This window comes from Camarhynchus parvulus, chromosome 5, assembly GCF_901933205.1.
Source record: "Camarhynchus parvulus chromosome 5, STF_HiC, whole genome shotgun sequence".
Classification (NCBI taxonomy): domain Eukaryota; kingdom Metazoa; phylum Chordata; class Aves; order Passeriformes; family Thraupidae; genus Camarhynchus; species Camarhynchus parvulus.
This window is the reverse complement of record NC_044575.1, coordinates 2,524,383-2,544,078: the sequence shown is the minus strand read 5'-3', so window position 1 is coordinate 2,544,078 and position 19,696 is coordinate 2,524,383. Positions and strand designations below refer to the sequence as shown.

General features: G+C 40.0%; 1 protein-coding gene across 1 annotated transcript in view; it reads left to right on the top strand.

The window, feature by feature from the left end:
* The first annotated feature begins 15 nt into the window (after window positions 1-15).
* The window catches only part of CSTF3 (cleavage stimulation factor subunit 3), a 44,408-nt gene continuing 24,727 nt past the window's right edge, over window positions 16-19,696 (top strand). The window contains exons 1-3 of the mRNA XM_030948651.1: window positions 16-186; window positions 8,997-9,098; window positions 9,228-9,323. Of these exons, the coding sequence (XP_030804511.1) occupies window positions 157-186; window positions 8,997-9,098; window positions 9,228-9,323 (228 nt within the window). The 5' untranslated portion in view covers window positions 16-156. The remainder of the gene's footprint in view (window positions 187-8,996; window positions 9,099-9,227; window positions 9,324-19,696) is intronic.

Here is a 19,696-nt window from a genome sequence, read left to right as displayed (position 1 = left end):
AGCCCCGCTCCCCCGCCCCCGGGCCGGAGGTGCCGCCGCCATTTTGCCGCTCTCTCGCTGCCGCTCTCCGGGCGCGGCGGCTGCGGCCGGACGAGCGATTTTAAGGGAGCTTTAACCCGCTCGGGGCCCCGCGCCCCAGCCCGCTTTGAACGCGCCATGTCCGGAGAGGGAACCGCCGGCGACCAGGTGAGGTGGGGCCGGGTGAGCGCAGGCCGCGCCCCGAGGGAGCGGGGCGGTTTGGGCTCGGCCGGGGCGGGCGTGCGGCGGGGCCCAGCGGAGCGCGGCCCTGAGCCCGGCCGGGGCTCCCCTGCCCCGCTGTCCGTCGGAAGAGCTCCGTGTGCCCCGCAGGCAGGCGGGGAGCGGAGCTGGCCCGGCCCGGGCGGTGACGCGCCCGGAGCTCCGGCTCTCAGGCCGAGCCGGACAATGGGCGGCCCGGTCACGGTCTCGCTCGGTCGTGGCCGCTGAACGGAGCGCACTCGGGGAGGAAATTGCAGCTCGGACAGGCTGTTTACAGAGGCAGCTTGCGGTGTTATGTAAAGCGAGCGTTGGCCGAACTCAGGCGTTTAATGGAGAAGGCCTCTAACGACACCTCTGGAATAAAACATTGCTAAAATACGCTGCTTAATCCTTAAACTAGAAACGATAAACACGCGTTTGTTTGATAAAGGGTCTTCTTTGTAGTACAGCGCTCGTTCCGTTTAGTAAAGCTCCCGTTTAGGGAGCTAAACTAAAACGCCAGAAGCGCCACCTCAGCATGAGGAAGAACTTCTTTAGGTTCAGCGTTGCAGAGCACCGGATCGGCTACCCCGGGGGAGAGGCGCGGAGTCTCCTCTGGACGCATCCAAAACCCACCAGGACGCATTCCTGTGTCACCTACTCCAGCAAGTGACCTTGCCTGGGCAGCAGGGTTGGACTAGGGGATCTCCAGAGGTCCCTTTCAAACCCAGTCCTTCTGGGATTCTGTGAAATAGCTGCAGTTTCGGCGGAGTTTGGCTTGGTTTGTTTTGGGTTTGTTTTTTTTTTTAATAGGCTAAAGTCTGTGTCTCTAATCTCTTAGTTTAGAGAGCTACCAGAGTGTTGTATGTCACCTTTTTAAATTTAGTGTTACTGTGAACGATTTCTGACTTATTGGCAGAGTTTCTCCAAAATGGCTTTTTTTAGTAGTTGGGATTATGCTTAAAATCTGTATTAATTGGAGGGGTGGAGATGAAAATTCCTGATTGGGGGAAGAGTTATTGATAACACATGTCTTACCCTTTAGAAATACTTAAAATCTTTTAAGTTGATGCCTTAGTGTTTCTTGAAGTGGCTTTTTCTTCGTAGAATGTTAATTTCTTACAAAACCGGTGAATTTCTGAATGCCTGTTCCCCTAAAGGGTGGAGTGTAAATTTTATCATGAAATATAATGAATAATTAAATATAATTAAATATAAAGATCAGTATTTTGGTGGATGGGGTGGGTATAGGAAATGTAATGCCCAGAGTATAAAATACTCAGGTTCTCCCTCCTTGGGGTAATGTCCCAAAATTCCCTGTGTGCTCCAGGTTGCTCAGGCTGGTCAGTGTGCTTGGAGCGTGTTTGGGCATTCTTCAGAATGGTTCCCTTCATGATGAGGTGCATGGCTGCAGAGAAGTAAGAATGTGCCACAGCAGCATTTTGTTAATGCTGGTGTGTGGCATGTTGCAGATTTCATCTCCCCACCCCAGAATGTTTTCAAGAATACATTGATGTTTCGTGGCTTAATGAAGCTGTTTGTTAAAAGGGCACGTGTGTTTCTATAGCTTGTAAAGTGTTACTATTTAACTTCAACCCTGCTGACTTTAGGCTTTATATTATTCTGCAAGGGAGAATTTGATAAGCAGAAGATTGAGTTACTGTCTGTACACTGCATAAAGGTGGCAGCTGTAATACTGTTATGCCCCATCTCAGAGGGGTTTAGCATTCCCAAACCTGTCAGTTGTTATTTGCAGCCTGTGTAAAGCACGTAGGCCAACCTCTGACTTGGCCTTTGGGCCTTAATAAGGTTCCTTTGTTTGCCCATTATTATTTCTGTGTTCATGTTGGGTGCACTTCAGATTAAAAAAACTGCTCATATAGGTTGGGTTAATTTTTATTTTTTTATTTATACTGCCCCATCTTCCTGATGAAGGCTTCTGGATTCTGATTCCCTACAAGTCTAATTTTGTTGGGGTCGTTACCTCCCTTCCATCAGTGCTCTTCACTTTCAGTAACAGCTTTTTTCTCAGCTGGCAGACTCGTGTTTGTGACTCCAGCTGCTGCCCCAGGCCACATCCAGCTCCCAGTGTCTTTAGCACCACTTCCATGGAGCTTTCAGCACAGGGAGCCTGACGTGGCTCGAGGGATCCAAACCCAGTGGCCTGGAGGGAGGAGCAGCAGAGCCTGGTGGCTGGGGCACCCACCCTGCAGCTGCTCTAGTGCTGCCTGCCAGGCCTGCAGCTTGCCTGCCCAGGGTTCTGAGCGTGCCTTGCTGTAGGAACTGAGGCTGGGATTGCAGCTGCCTGCCCTGTTTCAGGTTTCATCTGCTGCTCCCAGCTCTGAGGTTTGGCATCAGTGTGAAACGGGCGCTGCTCGGTTAATTTGCATCTGTGCCGTGCATTAGATGTAAAAATGTGAGAATGAGAAACCTTTGAGAAGGCAGAGCCCGCTCTCAGACCCACTCTCAGGCAGCGGGTTCTGCATCTTGATCCCCAGATCCCAGCTTTTGGAAGGCACTGCCAAAAGCAGCAGGCTGAATAATAAATTGCCATGCTGTCTGCAGCAAGCACAGAGCTGTGCTGGTGTGGGAAGGAAGAACAGAGTGGAATGCTGATGGGAGGAAGAGAGGGAGGGAAAAGGGGATGTAAGGTTTAAGACACAGGTGGGCTTTGGGAGGCTTTATTGTACCAGATGCAGTGCAGTTGAAACGTGGCTTTACCACCTTTAGGCCAGGCTTAGCTCCAGGAGTTTTTGGGCAGCAGTGTGGATCAAGAGCCTAATCTGTGTTATGTAGGTTGTCTCCTCATTATGTTACTGTAGAACAAGCTGGAGCAGGAGGACAAAGAAATATAATGCAGCCACAACTCTTGGAGTATATTTAAATTCTTGCTCTGTGTTTGCTGTGCTGGGCCTAAATTAGTCCTGAAGAACCAGTTGAATCGTGTGAGGGCTTAAAATCTGTCAGGCCCCTGCCAGATTTCTGCCGAGGCCTCCATGATGTTTAGCAAACCAGAATTTCCAGGGTCAGTTTCTGAAATACCAACCACTCAGCCCTGTCTGTGTCACAGAAATGCACTTTTGTAGACTGAAAGGCTGCTGCATCTGCCACTGTTTGCCAGAAAATTCCATTACAGGCTCTTCCCAGCCTGATGGGCCAGGGTTACAAAGAGCCCATGCTTGCACCTATGGATGTCTTGACATTTTTGTGGTCCTCAATGTACACATCTAGTTTCATTTCAGTCATGGTGCTTGTTTCATGTCCTTGGTAACAAAACCTCAATTCCCCACTTCCCCCCACTTTATCAATACTTGCCAGGCATCACCTTCATCTGAAGATCACATAACATTTGCTTTGCTCCTGCATTAGTTGCCTTCCAATCTTTTAAGGTTAGGACATGCATTTCACACTCCCAGTTAGTGTTTCTAAGATACAACCCCAGTCTGAGATGCATTTTTTATGTTACATGAATATAGATCTGATCTAAGCTGTGGAAGAAAAGATGTTTGTATTGTCTCTGTGACTATAGAAAATACCTCAAAACCAGTTTGTTCTGGTTTCTTGAGGTACTTTTGTCCCTTTTGATTCCTTCCTCTCTTTGTCTTGTGTCTGTTTGATGTGGTACATCATGAAAGTTTCTGCATGCTAAAGACAGTAGTAAATGTTGTAGTTAATTTCAGTTTAATATTTTAAAAATAGATGTCACTGAAGGCGGTGCTGAAAGAAGACTTTTCTTGCAGGATTGTGTGGGTTTAACATCACAGGAGGAGCCACTTTAGAGAAACCCCCTTAAGAGCAGACAGAATAAGTACAAGTATTACTGAAGGAAAGCTCCCGAGTTTGTAATGCAGTGATTTAATGACAGTTTTTACACAGTTGTAAATAAATCATAATTTAGGTGTATTTCCAGAGTCAGTAAGTTCCAGGAATGCAAATAAAAAGTTCAAGTGAAAAATGTGTCAGTCCAACATTTGGGAAATAGTCCTATGAGGAAAGAGTGTAATCATTACTAATCTAAAATTTTCAATTTATCTGGATTTTTGAGCCCAGATTATGTTGGGATGGGGCAGTACTTACAGGAGTACCTTTTTTTGGTCGAGATGAATATGCTGGGCTATGGCTGCTCCAGTCTTAAAGGACACATTTTTCCCCAGACTGTTGACAGTTGAAGTGGCTTAGTGTAGAATAGAAGAAGTCAAGGCATTAAAAACATTTAAGAAAGTGCAAATTTTGGTAAGCTGAAACTACAGTTCCCCCAGTGAAGGGATGTGTTACTGAGGAAAGGGTTTTAAAACTTGTTCTTCTCTGCACATGCAGCTTTAAATAAACTTAAAGGGAAAAAAGCCTTAGACTAAACCAACCTGTAAATTTAGCAAACTGAACAACTAACAATGCTTGTCAAGTTGCATGTTAATATATTTGAAATTCCATTCACTGGGTCTGTTACAGGCCAGGCTGTGCTAAAGTGTGCAATAACCAGCCAAAACCACCAAACTGGCTTCTGTCTTAATGGCCAGAAACCTCCTTTTGGATATTGAAGCAATTTCACTAAAGTAGCCATTACAATTCCTGCCTTTTTGTATAAAACAGCTCCTCCTGTGATGTTAAACCCACACAATCCTGCAAGGAAAATCTTCTTTGGTTTGTAGAAGTTCTTATTTCATCATTAATGGTAGTTTTTAAAGCATCTTGAGCTGGCCACTTCGTGGATGTACCAGGTGTTGTAAACACATTTATTTACTTTCCACTGCACAGGATCCTTTTGTGGAAACAGGAGGATGCCTTAAACAACTGGATGTATTTATTCTTACAAATAATTAGAAGGTATTTAGGTATTTTCTTAGTTTGGTTGGCATCATGAAGATTTATTTGAGAGGCCTGAGGAAACTGTTGATTTTAGGAATATGATATAAACCAAGAATATTTCCTTGGAGGTGATTGATAAATAAGTAAATACTAAAAGTGAACTTTATTTCCTCTGGTTTTGTTCCCTCAGACATTCTTTATGAATTCAGAATTGGATTTTGTGCAGTTGATGTATTTTGTGGGAAGGAGCTCCTAGATCCCTTCCTAAAAAATGTGGGTTTAGGTCTCTTGAGATTTTGGGAAGATCTTTTTATACTTCTAGTATCTGTGAAACATCAATTCTATTGCTATTTGTCAGTGTATAAATAATAAAAGGGTAGTTGTGAACTGGACTAGGTGGCGGTAATCTGTAGAAAGCCCTAAGTGCTAAAATAATTCCGTGACCTCCAAAGAGTTGCTCGTGGGATAGAATCCTGATGATGTAGAGATCTACTGCAAATAGGTAACAAAAGCAGAGGAAACAAGTGTTTTTACAGTCTGTGTGCAGTATTTTTTTCGGATAGTGGAGAAAAGTTAAAAGCCAGTGTCTGATTGGGTTCAGTTGAACAGTGTTTCAGCTGGTCTAAGTTGGGGCTGCTAGAGTCCTGAATGGTTCTGCATCCTTTTTGCTGCATCTGATCTTGAAACCAAGGGGTTCAATGTTAATCCCTTTTCCAACAGGATTGTTTTTCTGCTGATTTAACTCCCTGAAGTGGCTTGCTACAGGATGAGCTTACCTGGAAATGCTTATCTAGGGGCAGGATAATGGCAGTGAACACCCAAGAATTATATGTTCCCAATTTTGGATATTGGCTGTTGTGCAAGCACTACAATGAGTAATACATAATCAGAAGCTGTACGCCCTTGAACTGAGATAGCAGCAGCTGTAAGCACAAACTGCAGTTAACATAAAGTTCTCAAAACTAGGATCACATGTTTTCCTGCCTGTGGTTGAGTTAGGTTAAAAGTCAGGCTCGTGGTTCCATTCTGCTCTGTGCTTGCTGTAGATGTTAGTCCTCACAATAGGTGTTTGTTCACACACCCTGTTCTGGCAAAATGGTCCAGAAAATCCTCAATGTTGATTCCTGCAGGGTATTAGGAGTGATTATTTGGGAAGATGCCATGAGGCCTCATTTGTGCTCAGGTGGAACCAGGCCATGGATTTGCCTGCAGTGCTGTGGGTGGCTTTGGTCAGTGCTGGAGGTGGACAGGGACAGGAGAGGGATTTCTCACTTAGGTCACCTAAGGTACAAGCAAGTCCAGGCAGTCCAGTTGAAAACTGATCATCATAGAGTTGTTTTCCATTCTGTAGGGTGCCTATAATTTGTCTTGTATAACTGAATGGAGAACCTTATCTGCTGCTGCTGAACAATTATTTGCCAACTTTAAAAATCAGTCCTTTCTGTTTTCCAGGAAAATAATTGTGCTTCTTGCACAGCTTGATTAGTGTATCAAATACACAAAATTAATTTAGGATTGCTGTGGTTGTGCATCTTATCCGCATTTATTTTTTCCTGAGCTGTTTCTGCCTTTCTGAGTTTGAGTTTATGACCCTGTATCTGCATAGGTGAATGAAATTCCTGGAAGTCTTAATTCAGCTGCCACTGCAGTGAAATGCATGTTTTTGTGTCACCTAGAAAGATTAGAGGAAATCCAACTTAACTACTGATATAATAGTTGAAAGGTGCTTCAGTGGCCCATTCTCTTTAATATGGTTTAAAAGTCAGTACTTAGAGGGCAGGACCTTGTGCTTTTGTAGGGTGGGGTCCTTTTTGTTGTAGCAGACATGAATGGTACATCTGCCAGACCCCTCTGTCCAGTGTACCCAGAATAATTTATTTAAGACAAGTAAATTTCACTGGGTTGGTTATAGTCAGAATCAGAGCTTCCCTCTGATGTTGTTGTATTTGAATTAGTGCTTTATTGAATAAACAACATTGCAGTTTTGGGTCACCTGTAGGGGTAACTTACAGAAATAGTTTTAAAGTTCAGAAATTTCAGCTTCAGTGCTGCTTCTGGAAGCTGAATAATGTTTATGCATGTCAGTTGGGAAGAAATAAAACCGCTAGATCATCTTATACTGTTCTACATCTTAAGCCTGTATCAGTTGAACTACTACAGAATCAAAATTTTGATGGACTTAGGAATGTAAAACTATTCATATGGCGGTTTATAAATTTACTACTACAGAGTTTACAGCTTAGTGCTACTTTGATTCTTTAATCAAATTCATTTTATAATAGTTTAATGTGGGATTTGATATTTGCCTTCCAAGCTACACTGCTTTGCATTAGTGTTAAAAATTGCTTGAATTGCTTGAGAAGTGAATCAAAAGGAGTAAAGGTCTTTAGACTCCTATAAAGCTCAGCCTACTGATTTTTTTTCTTTTTCCTTTATTGCATATCTGCAATATCAGATATGTCCATTTAACAGTTCTGCAATATTTTTGAACCTTTTCCCATTTTATAAGTAGATTTATTAAGTAATTTATTTAGAGGGATATGCTTTGAATTATATCTTGCTAGTAGGACTGACACAAAAACTGGTAATGCTGAAAAATATTCAGAACTAGTGTAGTTACCTTCTGCTTCTCATTCTAAAGCGTGCTGGCACCTTTGAGAGAGAGGAGTGTTGGTTCTCTCTGTGCTGTTTGTCTTTTTCAGCTTCAGAAGGATGCACTGACCTGCTGGGGCAGGGAGCTTGGACCAGGTGACCCAGTGGGATCCCTTCCAGCCTGCCCTATGCTGGGATTCTGGGACCTAGACCCAATATTAAGAATTAAAACAAATTCCTTAAAATAATCTTTTAGCAGATGGCAGGAATTTGGGAGTTTTTTTAGAATTTTCTGGAAGTTTTTTTATAACTGAGTCACACTACATGGTACTGCTGAAAATATTAGAGATGAATATTCTTAATTATAAAATTTCACCAGCAAGGTCTTATAGTAATGATTTAGGGGTTACTATTTTACATCTCACAAAGGCAAGAATTTAGTTGGTGTGGTTTTTGTATTGCTGTTATCTGCCTAAAAATGAGCCAGGTTTTCAAAGTTAGTAAGTGGTTTGGAGTACAGGTCAGAACAATATTTCAGGCTTAAGAAATAAATTTCAGCTCAGTTAGGGTTGTAACAAACATGTATTTTAAGGCTGTCTGTGTGTGATCTTCACAGTGTAATTTTTTATTCTACTTGTGTTAACAGTGTTAGATCTAGAAAAAAACCCTGAAAATCATAAAGCAAGTTATTTCCAAAAGTGTTTGAAAGTAACTGTGTTAAAAAGTTTGCAGTCAATTTGGTACAGCTTTTAGCCCGAAAAAAAGCTTTTAAACTTCAGTAGGAATGTCTGAGTGTTTTAAAAAAAGGTGATGTTAGTGCCAAAACTACAGGAGGCATCTGTAGGGTTGAGAGATCAGAAAGTGAACAAGGAAATTGTGCTTGGATAGTGTGTATCTGTTTCTGCTAAATATCAGCTCCTGATTTTCTTGTTAAACCTGTGATACCAAATACCTTCTGTTCTCCAAGTCCTGAATGACTCCTGGATAAACTGGATTTGTTTGCCTGAGCTCTGTGATAGAAATACTGGGCTGAATTTACTTTTTGCATCTTAAAGTTCCAGGTTGGTAAAAATGTTTAAAATTCATAGTGCAGTAAATATTCCAGCAAACTCAAATTTGTTTTCATGTTTTAGAGACGTTGAGTTGGTTTAGTCTAACTTCTTGGTTGATGTCCATAACATGTAGAACTTGTGCGAAGTGTGCATTATTTTCCTGGGACAACTTGTTTTCTAGCTGAATTCCACTTTAGAAACTGCATTTTAAAAGCTGAGCTGTGGAATGTTATGCTGTTGAAATGTTATCTTTTGCTTGACTGTGTAGGTGGGATAGAACTTTTCAAGCACTGCTTGTGATCTCTTATGTCTTCTTTTTAATTTTTCTAGACTGCTGAATATGTGCCAGAAAAAGTGAAGAAAGCTGAAAAGAAACTAGAAGAAAATCCATATGACCTTGACGCTTGGAGCATTCTCATTCGAGAGGCACAGGTTTAGTGATATAGGATTACATTTCCTTATCTATGGTCCACTCACACTATTTCGTTCTGGAGTAAAATCAGCATAATCATTTACATAAATCATAATACTGTAAATGCTGTTTTGATTTTCAATTTTTAGAATCAGCCTATAGACAAAGCACGGAAGACCTATGAACGCCTTGTTGCCCAGTTCCCCAGTTCTGGCAGATTCTGGAAACTGTACATTGAAGCAGAGGTTAATATTTTTACATTTTTTCTTACATAACATTTCATAGGATTTTAAGTTTATATTTTTATAAGCATGAATAAGATAGGCACATAATATCTAGGGGAAAGGGGATTTTAAATATGCCTTGCTTTATTTTGTAAAATAGGTACAAAGGAATGATTAAAATGAATTCTAAAGTATTGGGTCTTTCATGAGTTGATGATTGTTGCATTATGGAATTGCAACAACATTAAAACTGTTTCAATGGTATTGGAGTGCTTTAGCCTTTTATTTGCTTGTCGTGTCAATTTATTGCCTCCTGTGTCATTTACTTAGAGGATTTTTTTTTATTTACACATACAAACTTATTTGAGTGACTTTCTCTAAATATTTGGTTCTTTTATTTTATTTTTTTTTTTGCTTTCTTAGGGAATTGAATGTTTCTGTGAACAGTGTTTGCAGGGAGGGTGTGGGGATGGAACTAATTTCTGGAATGAAAATGCATTAGCCCAACTCATTAGCTTTTAAAAATCCCAACAAATTGTGATTGTTTCCATGACTGGGTAAGACTTATCACTAAGTGCATTGGTCAGTGAACTGTCTCTAATGACATGCCATGAAATTCCCTGTATAATCATGGGGGGGTGGTGGTGTTCATTTTGGTTTGATTCCTTTCTGTAGCTGGTATTTAATACTAATACACATGGTTTCTGTGGGCATCTTCTGGCTGCACATCTTCCTTGAGACAGATTTCATATATGCTAAACTTCAGGGGTGGGGACCTGTATTCTGTAGATGAGAAATGAGCTCTTTTTCTTCCATTTGCTGTGAAATTTCATTGCATACTTATCATATCTTATTTTACATTAAATTACTTATCCAGAAATGTCTGGCAGTAAATTTTGAAGATAAGGACAATTGGGATCATGGGAATTGAGCAGAAATTTTTATGTTGTAGTTTATAGTAAGATGCTGCAGTGCAAAATAGTGCCATTTAAATTGAATGCTACCAAATTAAATATATAGAGTTTTCACTATCTTGTTTAGAATGTTGATGTTTATTCATGTTTGGGAGATTGCAAATGGACTAACATCCAAATACATCTTTTTCCTTTTTGGATCCTGCAGCCAAATCCATTAGCCTCTTGTACCCTGAAATTTTTGCTACAGCTTCTAGTTTTTAGAATCTAATCTTATTTCATCATTTCATTAAATTGCCTGATTTCTGTGCTTTTTTAAAACCTTTATCTTTCTCATGCCTCAAATTTAAGGGTTGAGTAAGGCCATTTCAGAAAGCCCGTACTACACTGTACATCCTTCAGCAGAAAGTCCTGTTGTCAGTGTAAAGCTCCCTATCTTAAACCACATTCAGAGATGAACTGACAGACATTACCTCCCCTAATTTATGATCTAAGAGTATTTAGAAACCTTAACAGTGGCAAACTTGGAACAGTCTAGGGCAGAATTTTTTACCTGTTCCTTCAAGGAGAGCAGATCAGCACCAGGGAACACGAGGTAAATCTGAGAGGGAAAAAATTGTCATAGCCATCACTAGTTCTTGTGTGTCTGCTTATTAATACACTTCAAATATTAGAGAAATGGAATATATAGTTCTGTTGTTCAAAACAATGGAAAAATAGGAACTGCAGATTTCCAGTAGAGGCTGCACCTGAAGAGGGTTATATTTGAAAGAAATGTAAGAAGGTAATTTTCAGAAATTTATCTTTTAACAGCCAAATTTTGAAAATCCCAGTTATGACTTAATTTTCAACTTTCCTGGTTACAGTGACATGTTACAACTGATAGTAATTTACAAACAAAGCAATATGCTTTTCTCTGGTTTTTTTTAAGCACATGTGAGCACACATAGCTATAAGTTGAAACAACTTATTTCCAAATTCCTCTCTATAAAAAGATATGGTCACAGAATTGGGCACTGTTGTCAGTGTTGTTTTCAGTTGCATATCATTTGTGCAGTCCGTCTGGGTGAGATTCAAATCAAAATGCTTTATCAAATGTTCTTTAAACCCTGTGGTTAAATTTAGACTTCAGTTCATTTTTGAAGGCTGAGTAGAGGAATTCTGTTCAGGCTTCTTTTTATTGCAGCCTTAAGATGTGCAAGGAATATAAGGAAAGTATTTTCCAAAAGCTTTCTTCCTTGGCAATTTTAGTAGTCTCCTCCTGCTAGAAAACTTTTCTTGGGCTGTTAGAAGTATATGAGTTTCTAGCCATGATTTAGTAAAATAAACCTGTGGTTGATCTCCAGCACTGCTTTCAATTTACTTTTGCTGCCTCATTATTGAAATCTGAAAATTGTAAAATCTTCAGTCATCTGTTACCTGCATTTCCTCTGATGTCAAAAAATACTTTCACTCCTTAACAAGAAAATGTTTTCTCTTTGCATCCCAGAAAGACAGAAAGGGGGGGGAAATGGGGGTTCTTTTCTGGCAGGCTGTCTTTCACTAGAGAATTCTGCCCTCTGCAAGACATAAATCAGAGCTGAACAATGTTCCTTAGTTGTGGTGTATTGGTAGATGAGCCAGGGTGAGGGTTATGAAAAGGGCCTTATGAAAAAGAAATTAGCCCTTTAACAGCTGTACTCTCAAAGTTGTTAGAAGTCTTTAAATTCCCCTTTGTCTGACTTAACAAATGTGTTCTCTTTAGTCACTTCCAGTCTTCAGTAGAAATTGTTGATAAACTATCTGAACAAAAACTGCATGTGCCAGTTCTTTTTGTAATGTATAACTTGTAAGTGCAGGCCTTGCTGCTGTGATTACCTCTTGGTTTTATGACTGTGTTTGTTCAGCTCACTGACTGTTGTGCTTTTTGTGTATGGCTGTGTTCCCTAGTGGAATATGGTGGAGAACAGTGCTCAGCACTCAGTGTATCATCCAGCTCACCACAACTGGTACACAGAGCATGCTAAAGGAACCACATACTTCACATTTAGCATTTTGTGTGCCAAGCACTGATTTATATGCTCTGCTCTCTGCATTGGGACTGGTTAGGTAGTCAGTAGAACGTGGAGATTAGTTAGGAAGAGCATGCTTTGACAGTTTGTTAATGGGAATTACACTATTAAAGTTGAAATTGATGAAAAAAGTTTGGATTCTTGCGCTGGTTCTTATTTCTTCTGACCTTCAAAGAAGAATTACAGGACTTAGAAATTATATAAGTGGATGAAACAACTCCCAGTTCACAGCTGGTTTTGGGTCATAGTGTTTGAACACCTAAGTAGAGTTTTGGATTTGATAAGTATTTAAGCAAGTAGAATAGTTAACTTGCTATTCTGCATCTCTTAAAATTTAGGAAGTGGAACAGTAGTGCTATTCTTCCCCAACTCTTATTTTCTCTAGTTACTTAAAGTACACTTTTCTTCTGATACCTTTCCCATAAAAACCTCCTCTCAGAAAGCTTGGCTCTGTTGACATGGCAGTTGTATAAAGGAGTGTCTAAGTCTCAGCCCCACTGTGCCATAATGTTAAATCCATAGATCACACGGTCTGGACTCTAGCCTGCTCTGCTGATGTGCTGTGTCTCCCTGGGTAAGTTATTTAACCTGTTATTTAACAGATACCTACCTACCTACCTCACAGGGTTGTTGTGAGGCTGCTTTAGTGATTAAAGTGCTTTTGGCACCTGCCTAAAAGGTGCTACAGAAATGTGAAAATAAATCCAGTTTAATACCCTATGATCCCATAGGCCCAGCTGTCTTTTACTATTTCCTTTGTCACTTTGACTGATTGAACCATCTTTTAGATACAGAAGGACCTGATAATGCATTTCATGCTCATGAAAGAACATTTACTTTACCAGTCTTGTAAATACTTCAGTAGTTCTGAAGCAAACTTTTGAAATTGCCTTTTTTTTCTCTGCTAGTTTCCTTTGAGAAATCACCAGGTTGAAAATCCTCTTAGGCACATTTATTAAACTGTATTCACATACTTTCAACATTTTTTTAATGATCTAAGGAATTTTTAGTTCCAGTTACTCTGAATGGAAACTTTCCTCTGTAATTGTCCTGAATGCTTCAGGCCAGTTCACACCACAGCTTTTACCTTTTTTATTGAGTGGTACAGCATTATATCCTGGTCACTTTGAACATTGTTAATAGGGGTTGAAAGGTTGCCATAATTAAAGACATAAAAATCATTTCCAAAAGACAGTTGTGACAAGTAGCCCAAGTCTAGAAACAATAAATACAAAGCTGATAACATACATGTAAAAGGTTTGGCTGTTAATATGTATTTTTTTGTCTTGAGAATTTTGCAAGACTCCTGTGTTATTGCTTGTCCTAAAGAAATGCAACCAGATACATTTGTTTAGATAACTTCTATTTCATATGGACATTTTGAATTTTAACTGTCTTGGTCACAAACAGATGCTGTGTGAGGCATCTCACATTCAGGGGGTGGGACCACAGCTTAGGGTTGTTTTGCATTTCATCATATGCAATACATCAGTATCTTTAATCCATGTAATTCACACTGGTGTGGATACTAGTCAGAATGTATCATTTAACGTACTTGTATATGAAAAATGTAAATAAAACCATTTAGAAAAATTATTGTTTTTGTTTAAAATGTCTGTGTTTCTTCAAAGCATTTTCTTCCCCTGTTTTACTTTAGTCTGGTTATAAATTCAGAAAGGAGAATATTGTGTACCTATCACCAAAATTATTCTGCTTGGGGAAAAATGGGAACTGACTTCTGTCAGGATGCAGTTGGAGTGATCAGAAGTCAAAGTAGAATAGGTTTCTTGCCTGAGATTCTGTTTAGTGGTACTTTCAACTGAATATATTGTGTGTATCACCAGCTGATCTTAGTGAATTTCTTAATGGAAGGCATCCCCATGATAATCCATGCCCACCCCACTAGCCAGCCACATTTCTCATGGTAAGCTCCTGCTTTGAGAAACTGCTGTACAGGTGCTCTGTACAAATACCCATACTGCACAGTCTTGACTGCCTCAGTCTGACATTTTCAATCTTTTTTACAACTGTATTATTATGATCTTATTCATGTGTGGACTTGTTCCATTCCTGTTAATAAATGTTGTTCTGTCTGTGTGATTATTGTAGACTTGCACTAGAAAGTGAATGCACCTTTTTCCTGTCTCTTCTGCTCCAAGTGTCAATACAGGTGTGTCTACATCTTGCATAGTTCCCCTGGTCCTACAAGCTGTGTAATATCAGAAAATTGCCCACATACTGACATTTGTAGTTTGAGAAGATGCATGCAGCACAACACTAGTGGGTTGCTTCATAATTCTATTTGCTGTATTTGATCATTAAAACCTACTGTGGGGAAGTTTGAGGACATTTCTGAAGTGGAAGTGCTGCCTAATGAAGAGATTACTCTGACCCTCTTCTGTAGTGTGTTGCTATTTACACATGAATAAACACAAACTACTTCCTGTTCTGTTGTATTCTTTCCATGTGGGGCAACAGAAATATCTCCCTGTTAGCTGTGCTAGCTATGTGCTCTTGTTCACAACACTTCTGAAGTCTCACTTTCAAGTGTAACAAGGACAGTGAAAACTTTTTGTGTGCTTTCTTCTGTTGAAGTCGTTTGTTGATTCTTTGATATTTTGAGGGGGGATCTGAGCATCAGGTCAGGCACAAACTTGGGCTTCTTATATCAGAACCTGAAAGAACCAGAAGTAAAAACAAGTTTCTTGTGTATGCTGTATTTGCTATGGATTGGTTCTCCATCTCCCTGCGAGAGGAAAACCGTGATTGTAATCTTTTGATTCTTTTCTGTATCTCTTCTAGCTGCCAGCTGGTTGAGTTTCCTGATCTTTATTCAGATTTTGAGAAACATGATGGTTGAGAGAACACTTTCTGTTAAACCTTCTCTGCTAGTGCTACTACATAAAATGATGTGTGACTGTTTGCTGCAGAATGTCTTTACAGACTGTGGGGAGGCTTTGAGTCATAGCTGGGATGAGATCCAGTGACTTTCTTAGCTGGAAGCTCTGTGGAAGCAAGTCCTTCCCCGTGGCATTCCTGTGTCCTCTTAGTGGTCTTCATTTACAAGAGTGCGTTGGGTTTCCCCCTCGTTTTATTCTTGATTTTTCTCACCAGTGGCTTCAGAATGATGGGTGCTCCATCTCCAGTGACAGTTTTGGATTTCTCCAATGACATGTGTACCTAACATCCTGTGACCTTTTTTTTTTAATTCTTACATAAAGCAATTCAGAAGTGAGAAGACATATGCATTGGTCCATAACTGTATAACATTGCACAGGTAGCATTTGCTTTGTGCACATTATGTACATGTAGTTAACTACACATGAGGAAATCTTAATTTGTAATTAAATAATCTAATTTCTAGTTTTTGTTATTATTCTATTATTTCAAATAAGCTAAGTAATTTGAATCTGATCTGTAGTGGGGTTGAGCTGGTTTGGTAATGACAAATATAATACAAAAGCATGGGAGCATTTCCAGGGTTCACTGGAACATCATAAATGTTACATTTTGAGGATAGGCAGATAAGTAGAAAGGTGTTCTTTTTTAATTGAGTTTGTGCACAGTTTTCAGTAATAACTTCTCTAGAGTGGGCTCCTGTTGCATCTTGAGACAAGACCTCGCTGTTAATCTGAAGTGTAAACAGCTGGGCTGTCTCTGTTCCATTAAAAGCAGATTGGACAAGCCCTGTGACAGGGGCTGTGCATTAATCTTAAATTGCACCAGTTCCAGTGAGAACACAGTGCTGATCTGATGGCAGGTGCTGTACCCAGTGCTCTTGTAGATTGCTGGGCTCAAGGCTTTGAGAACTTTAACATCTCTGACATACTCCAAAAGGAGAGGATTTAGTATGCTGAGGATGTGTGCTAATTTCACTTGTGCTTTCACCCTGGCTCTGAGTTCCAGCAAAGCAGCTTGTACATATGTTTAAATTACATCGTTTTTTTATCCTTAATTCAAACCATTCCCCTACATCAGCTAATTTGGAAAGTTTAATATTGTGATGGAGGATCAAGTGTTTTACCTCCTTTGATTCCTGTAATCTATCTGGGTGACACTTTGAGATTCTAATGAGGACAAGATACTCAGGCCAGCCCTTTATGCTTTGCATTAGGGCTTGAAATAGAGAGTCAGAAATAACCAGTGTGTGAAACTAGAACAAGAGATGACTGTACATTCTTGCTATAAACAATCTGATACTTCTGTATTGGTTTTTGTGAGAATGGATACATTGCTTAAAATACATTCCAGGTCTTGCATTTGGACTAAAATAATGCCTAGTTGTTCAGTTTATAGTATTTTCTACATCCAGACTGCAACAAAGTCAACTTCCTTTAGCTGTTGTTCACCCTTGAAGTATGGGTTCTCAAACACAGTTTTTACTGTTTAAACAAAATTAAAATGAACTCTCAGTTTGAAATTTAGATTTGCAGAAATGGGGTGGCAGGTGTGTAGTTGTATATGTGCTGTCCTGCAGATAAAACAGATTATGAAGTTAGCATGTTAGCTAACTTCATTGTATTCAGTGGAGCTGCATTTAAACATCAAACTATGTTTAAAACGTTCTCTCAATTTAGGATTTTGATTATTTTAATTGTTATGGCTAAATGCAGACTTACTGTAGGTTCTATGCCTGTGGATTCCTGAGGAATCTGTCAGACTATGCATATGCATCTGTGTTCATGTGTGTGTGTGTGTATGTGTGTGTGTATGTGTGTGTGTATGTTTAGATTATAAGGTCACACAGCATAATGTTCTTTTTAAATCATAGAGTAGGAATAGGAGTGGGTGAACTTACCAGTGCAAATTGTCTGCAGGTAATTTACTCCCTAAAAGTGTATAGGTACTTAGAAAAATAATGTATGGAGAATATATTTAGAATTTCAGTGAAAAGGATTTTATTATCTGCAGCTTCAGCCTGAGTGCAAAAACATGCCTTGGTGCTGTGTGTAGAGGAGTGGGAAGATAGAGCTGGATTCCCTCTTCATTTTTGTTGTCTTGATCCCAGTATTGGCTTGCCTTTTCTCCATTCCTACCTACCCGTCACCGTACTGTCTGTGTGTGTTTTTATGGGCAGATGCAGGAGTATATTCAGTGTAAGAATTGTCAATCTCAGCTATTGCTGGGTGCTGTATCTTCCAATGTGTGCTTGCAGTTCATCTTTCAGATGATGAGGAGGTCCCAGGAGGCCTTGGCAGGAGCTGTCACTGCACAGCTCAGAGGTGTTCTTTCAGTGCCACAATTGTACTGCCCATTTCAGATGGGGCAACAAAGGGACTGGGGGGGAGATTCCCTAGTAATGAAATGTAACTGATTTGATCTAAAAAACAAATCTCAAATTAATCCCCTGACAGACTTTTTTAACATTGTAATTACTGCAGGAGAAATCTGGTATTCTTGCTATCTCTAAATTCTGCTTATGCAGTTATGCAGCTGCTGGTTAGTAATGGTATTGCATTTGTAAAGTGTGCAAGCACATTTAACAGCCTGTGATGAGCACTATATTGTAGGAACAGTTCTGAATTAATTTCTTTTAAACTCCCTGAGACATGGTTCAGTCAGTCTCTGTAGGTTACTCTTTGGTATTGTATCACAGAAAATTGCATTACAGCATGCAGAGCTTGAGGTACAAGCAGCCTTGCTATTGATATTAATGCAGCACGGGCTAGAATGATAGGAATTATATATATATATGTGTGTATAGGCTTGCAGCTACTTAAAGGTGTTAAGCATTTCTAATATACAATTAATACAAGCCGAAGATGAGTGACAGTGAATAAGTTCACAAAAAATTCCTTTTGTAACACATTTGCTTTTGGAAGTTTAGCTTGCAGTTTTCCTTCCACCAGCTTTGTCAGTTGAGCCCTTCCCAAGATTTTTCCATGGCGCTGCAATAATTAATAGTTTTAGTTCCCAGCAGTGTGCTTTGGAAGTGTCCCTGACAGTGCAGCCAGGTTCCTCCATGAGGAAACATTTCCTTCATACCAGGTCAGAGCAGCAGGCCCTACACTGAGAGCCTTAGTCTGGCAGGGTTCATTTCACTGGGGGAATTTTGTCATTCTGGTCCTGACTGACTGTGCCTTTGGGAATTTGAAGTTCTGCCTAGTTGCAGGATTGTGCTAGATATTCTTACTCCCTGTGATAATGGCCAATAGTTGGATAAAAAGTGACTAGGAGAAAGTGCAGTTCATTTATAATAAAGACTGTAAAGTTCAAAGGACTGGTTCTAAATAGAAAGGGATAAATGTTTAAAAGCACACACAGATACCCTGGAAAACCCTACTAGCTATTTAAGGGGTTTTTTGGTAAAAATGCACTCTTAAAATAGTCCCAAATGCATGACTTGTTGGTCCAAGTCACCCAAAGAAGTGCAGTGGGTGCAAGCTAAATGCAGAGCAGGGTCCCCATCCCTACTCCACCCCCTAAGAAAGAAATTGCTGCCCTGGTGCCTTACTTGCCCATGATTGTTGTCCACCAGTTACCATTCCCCAGGGCAATGTTATCAATAATTGTAGCTCAAATGAAACTCTGCACAGAAGTCCTTGAGCAGGATGGGCAGGCACCTCAGACTACTCCACAGTGTTTCCTCCTGATAAAATATCAGTGCTTGTAAGCCTGAGCAGGAAACAGACTGTATGATTTATTGTTACAGGATAAAAATTCAAGTTCTCCCACTCAAAGTGTGACTAAACTTAATTCAGGCCTCACTTTTTTTTTAGTGGGGGGGGAATTCAATTTCAGATTGATACACAAAAGCACATGCTTTTTTTGCATGTGTACAGGATGGGTGTTTTTTGAGAAGTACCGTAGAACTTTAAAATTAGCTGGCTTGAATTCAGGAATATTTTTTCTGGCACTAAGCAAATGGAGGTAAGTTTTGTGCTAGTGGTCTTAGCTGTTAAAAAAATACTGTTTCATTATGAGCTATTTACAAAAGAAAAAAGGCACCAAGTTAGAGATGACATATTTATTTGTCATTTTACTGATGCTCCAAAGTTTGGGTTTACCCCTAGAAAAGTTTGAATAAGGTCAGCTGTGAGTTTTTTTAATTTGCCAGTGAGAAAAGCACTGGTGTTTTCAAACAATTAAGTTTGATAATTCTGGTTGATCTCCTCTCTGACTCAAATGAAGAGCCTGCACTGGGGAGGTGTCCTTAGACTTCTAGCAGTCTGTCATTTCTGCACAAGCTTCACAGTCAAACATTTTTCACTGCACTTGGAGTGTGCCTTTGTGCCTCTGATGTACAGAAGAGTTGAGCACCTGCTGAGTTGCTGCAGCTGCTTGAACCCTGTGCTGGTGGTTGTTTTTGCCTCCCAGGCTGGCAGAGTTGCTGTAACTGTTAGAAAGTGCTGGTTTTCACCTGTGAAAGCAAGAGATTTCTGCTGCAGTCAGTACTGGAAGTCAGTTCTTAGGTGCTGCCTGACTCAGC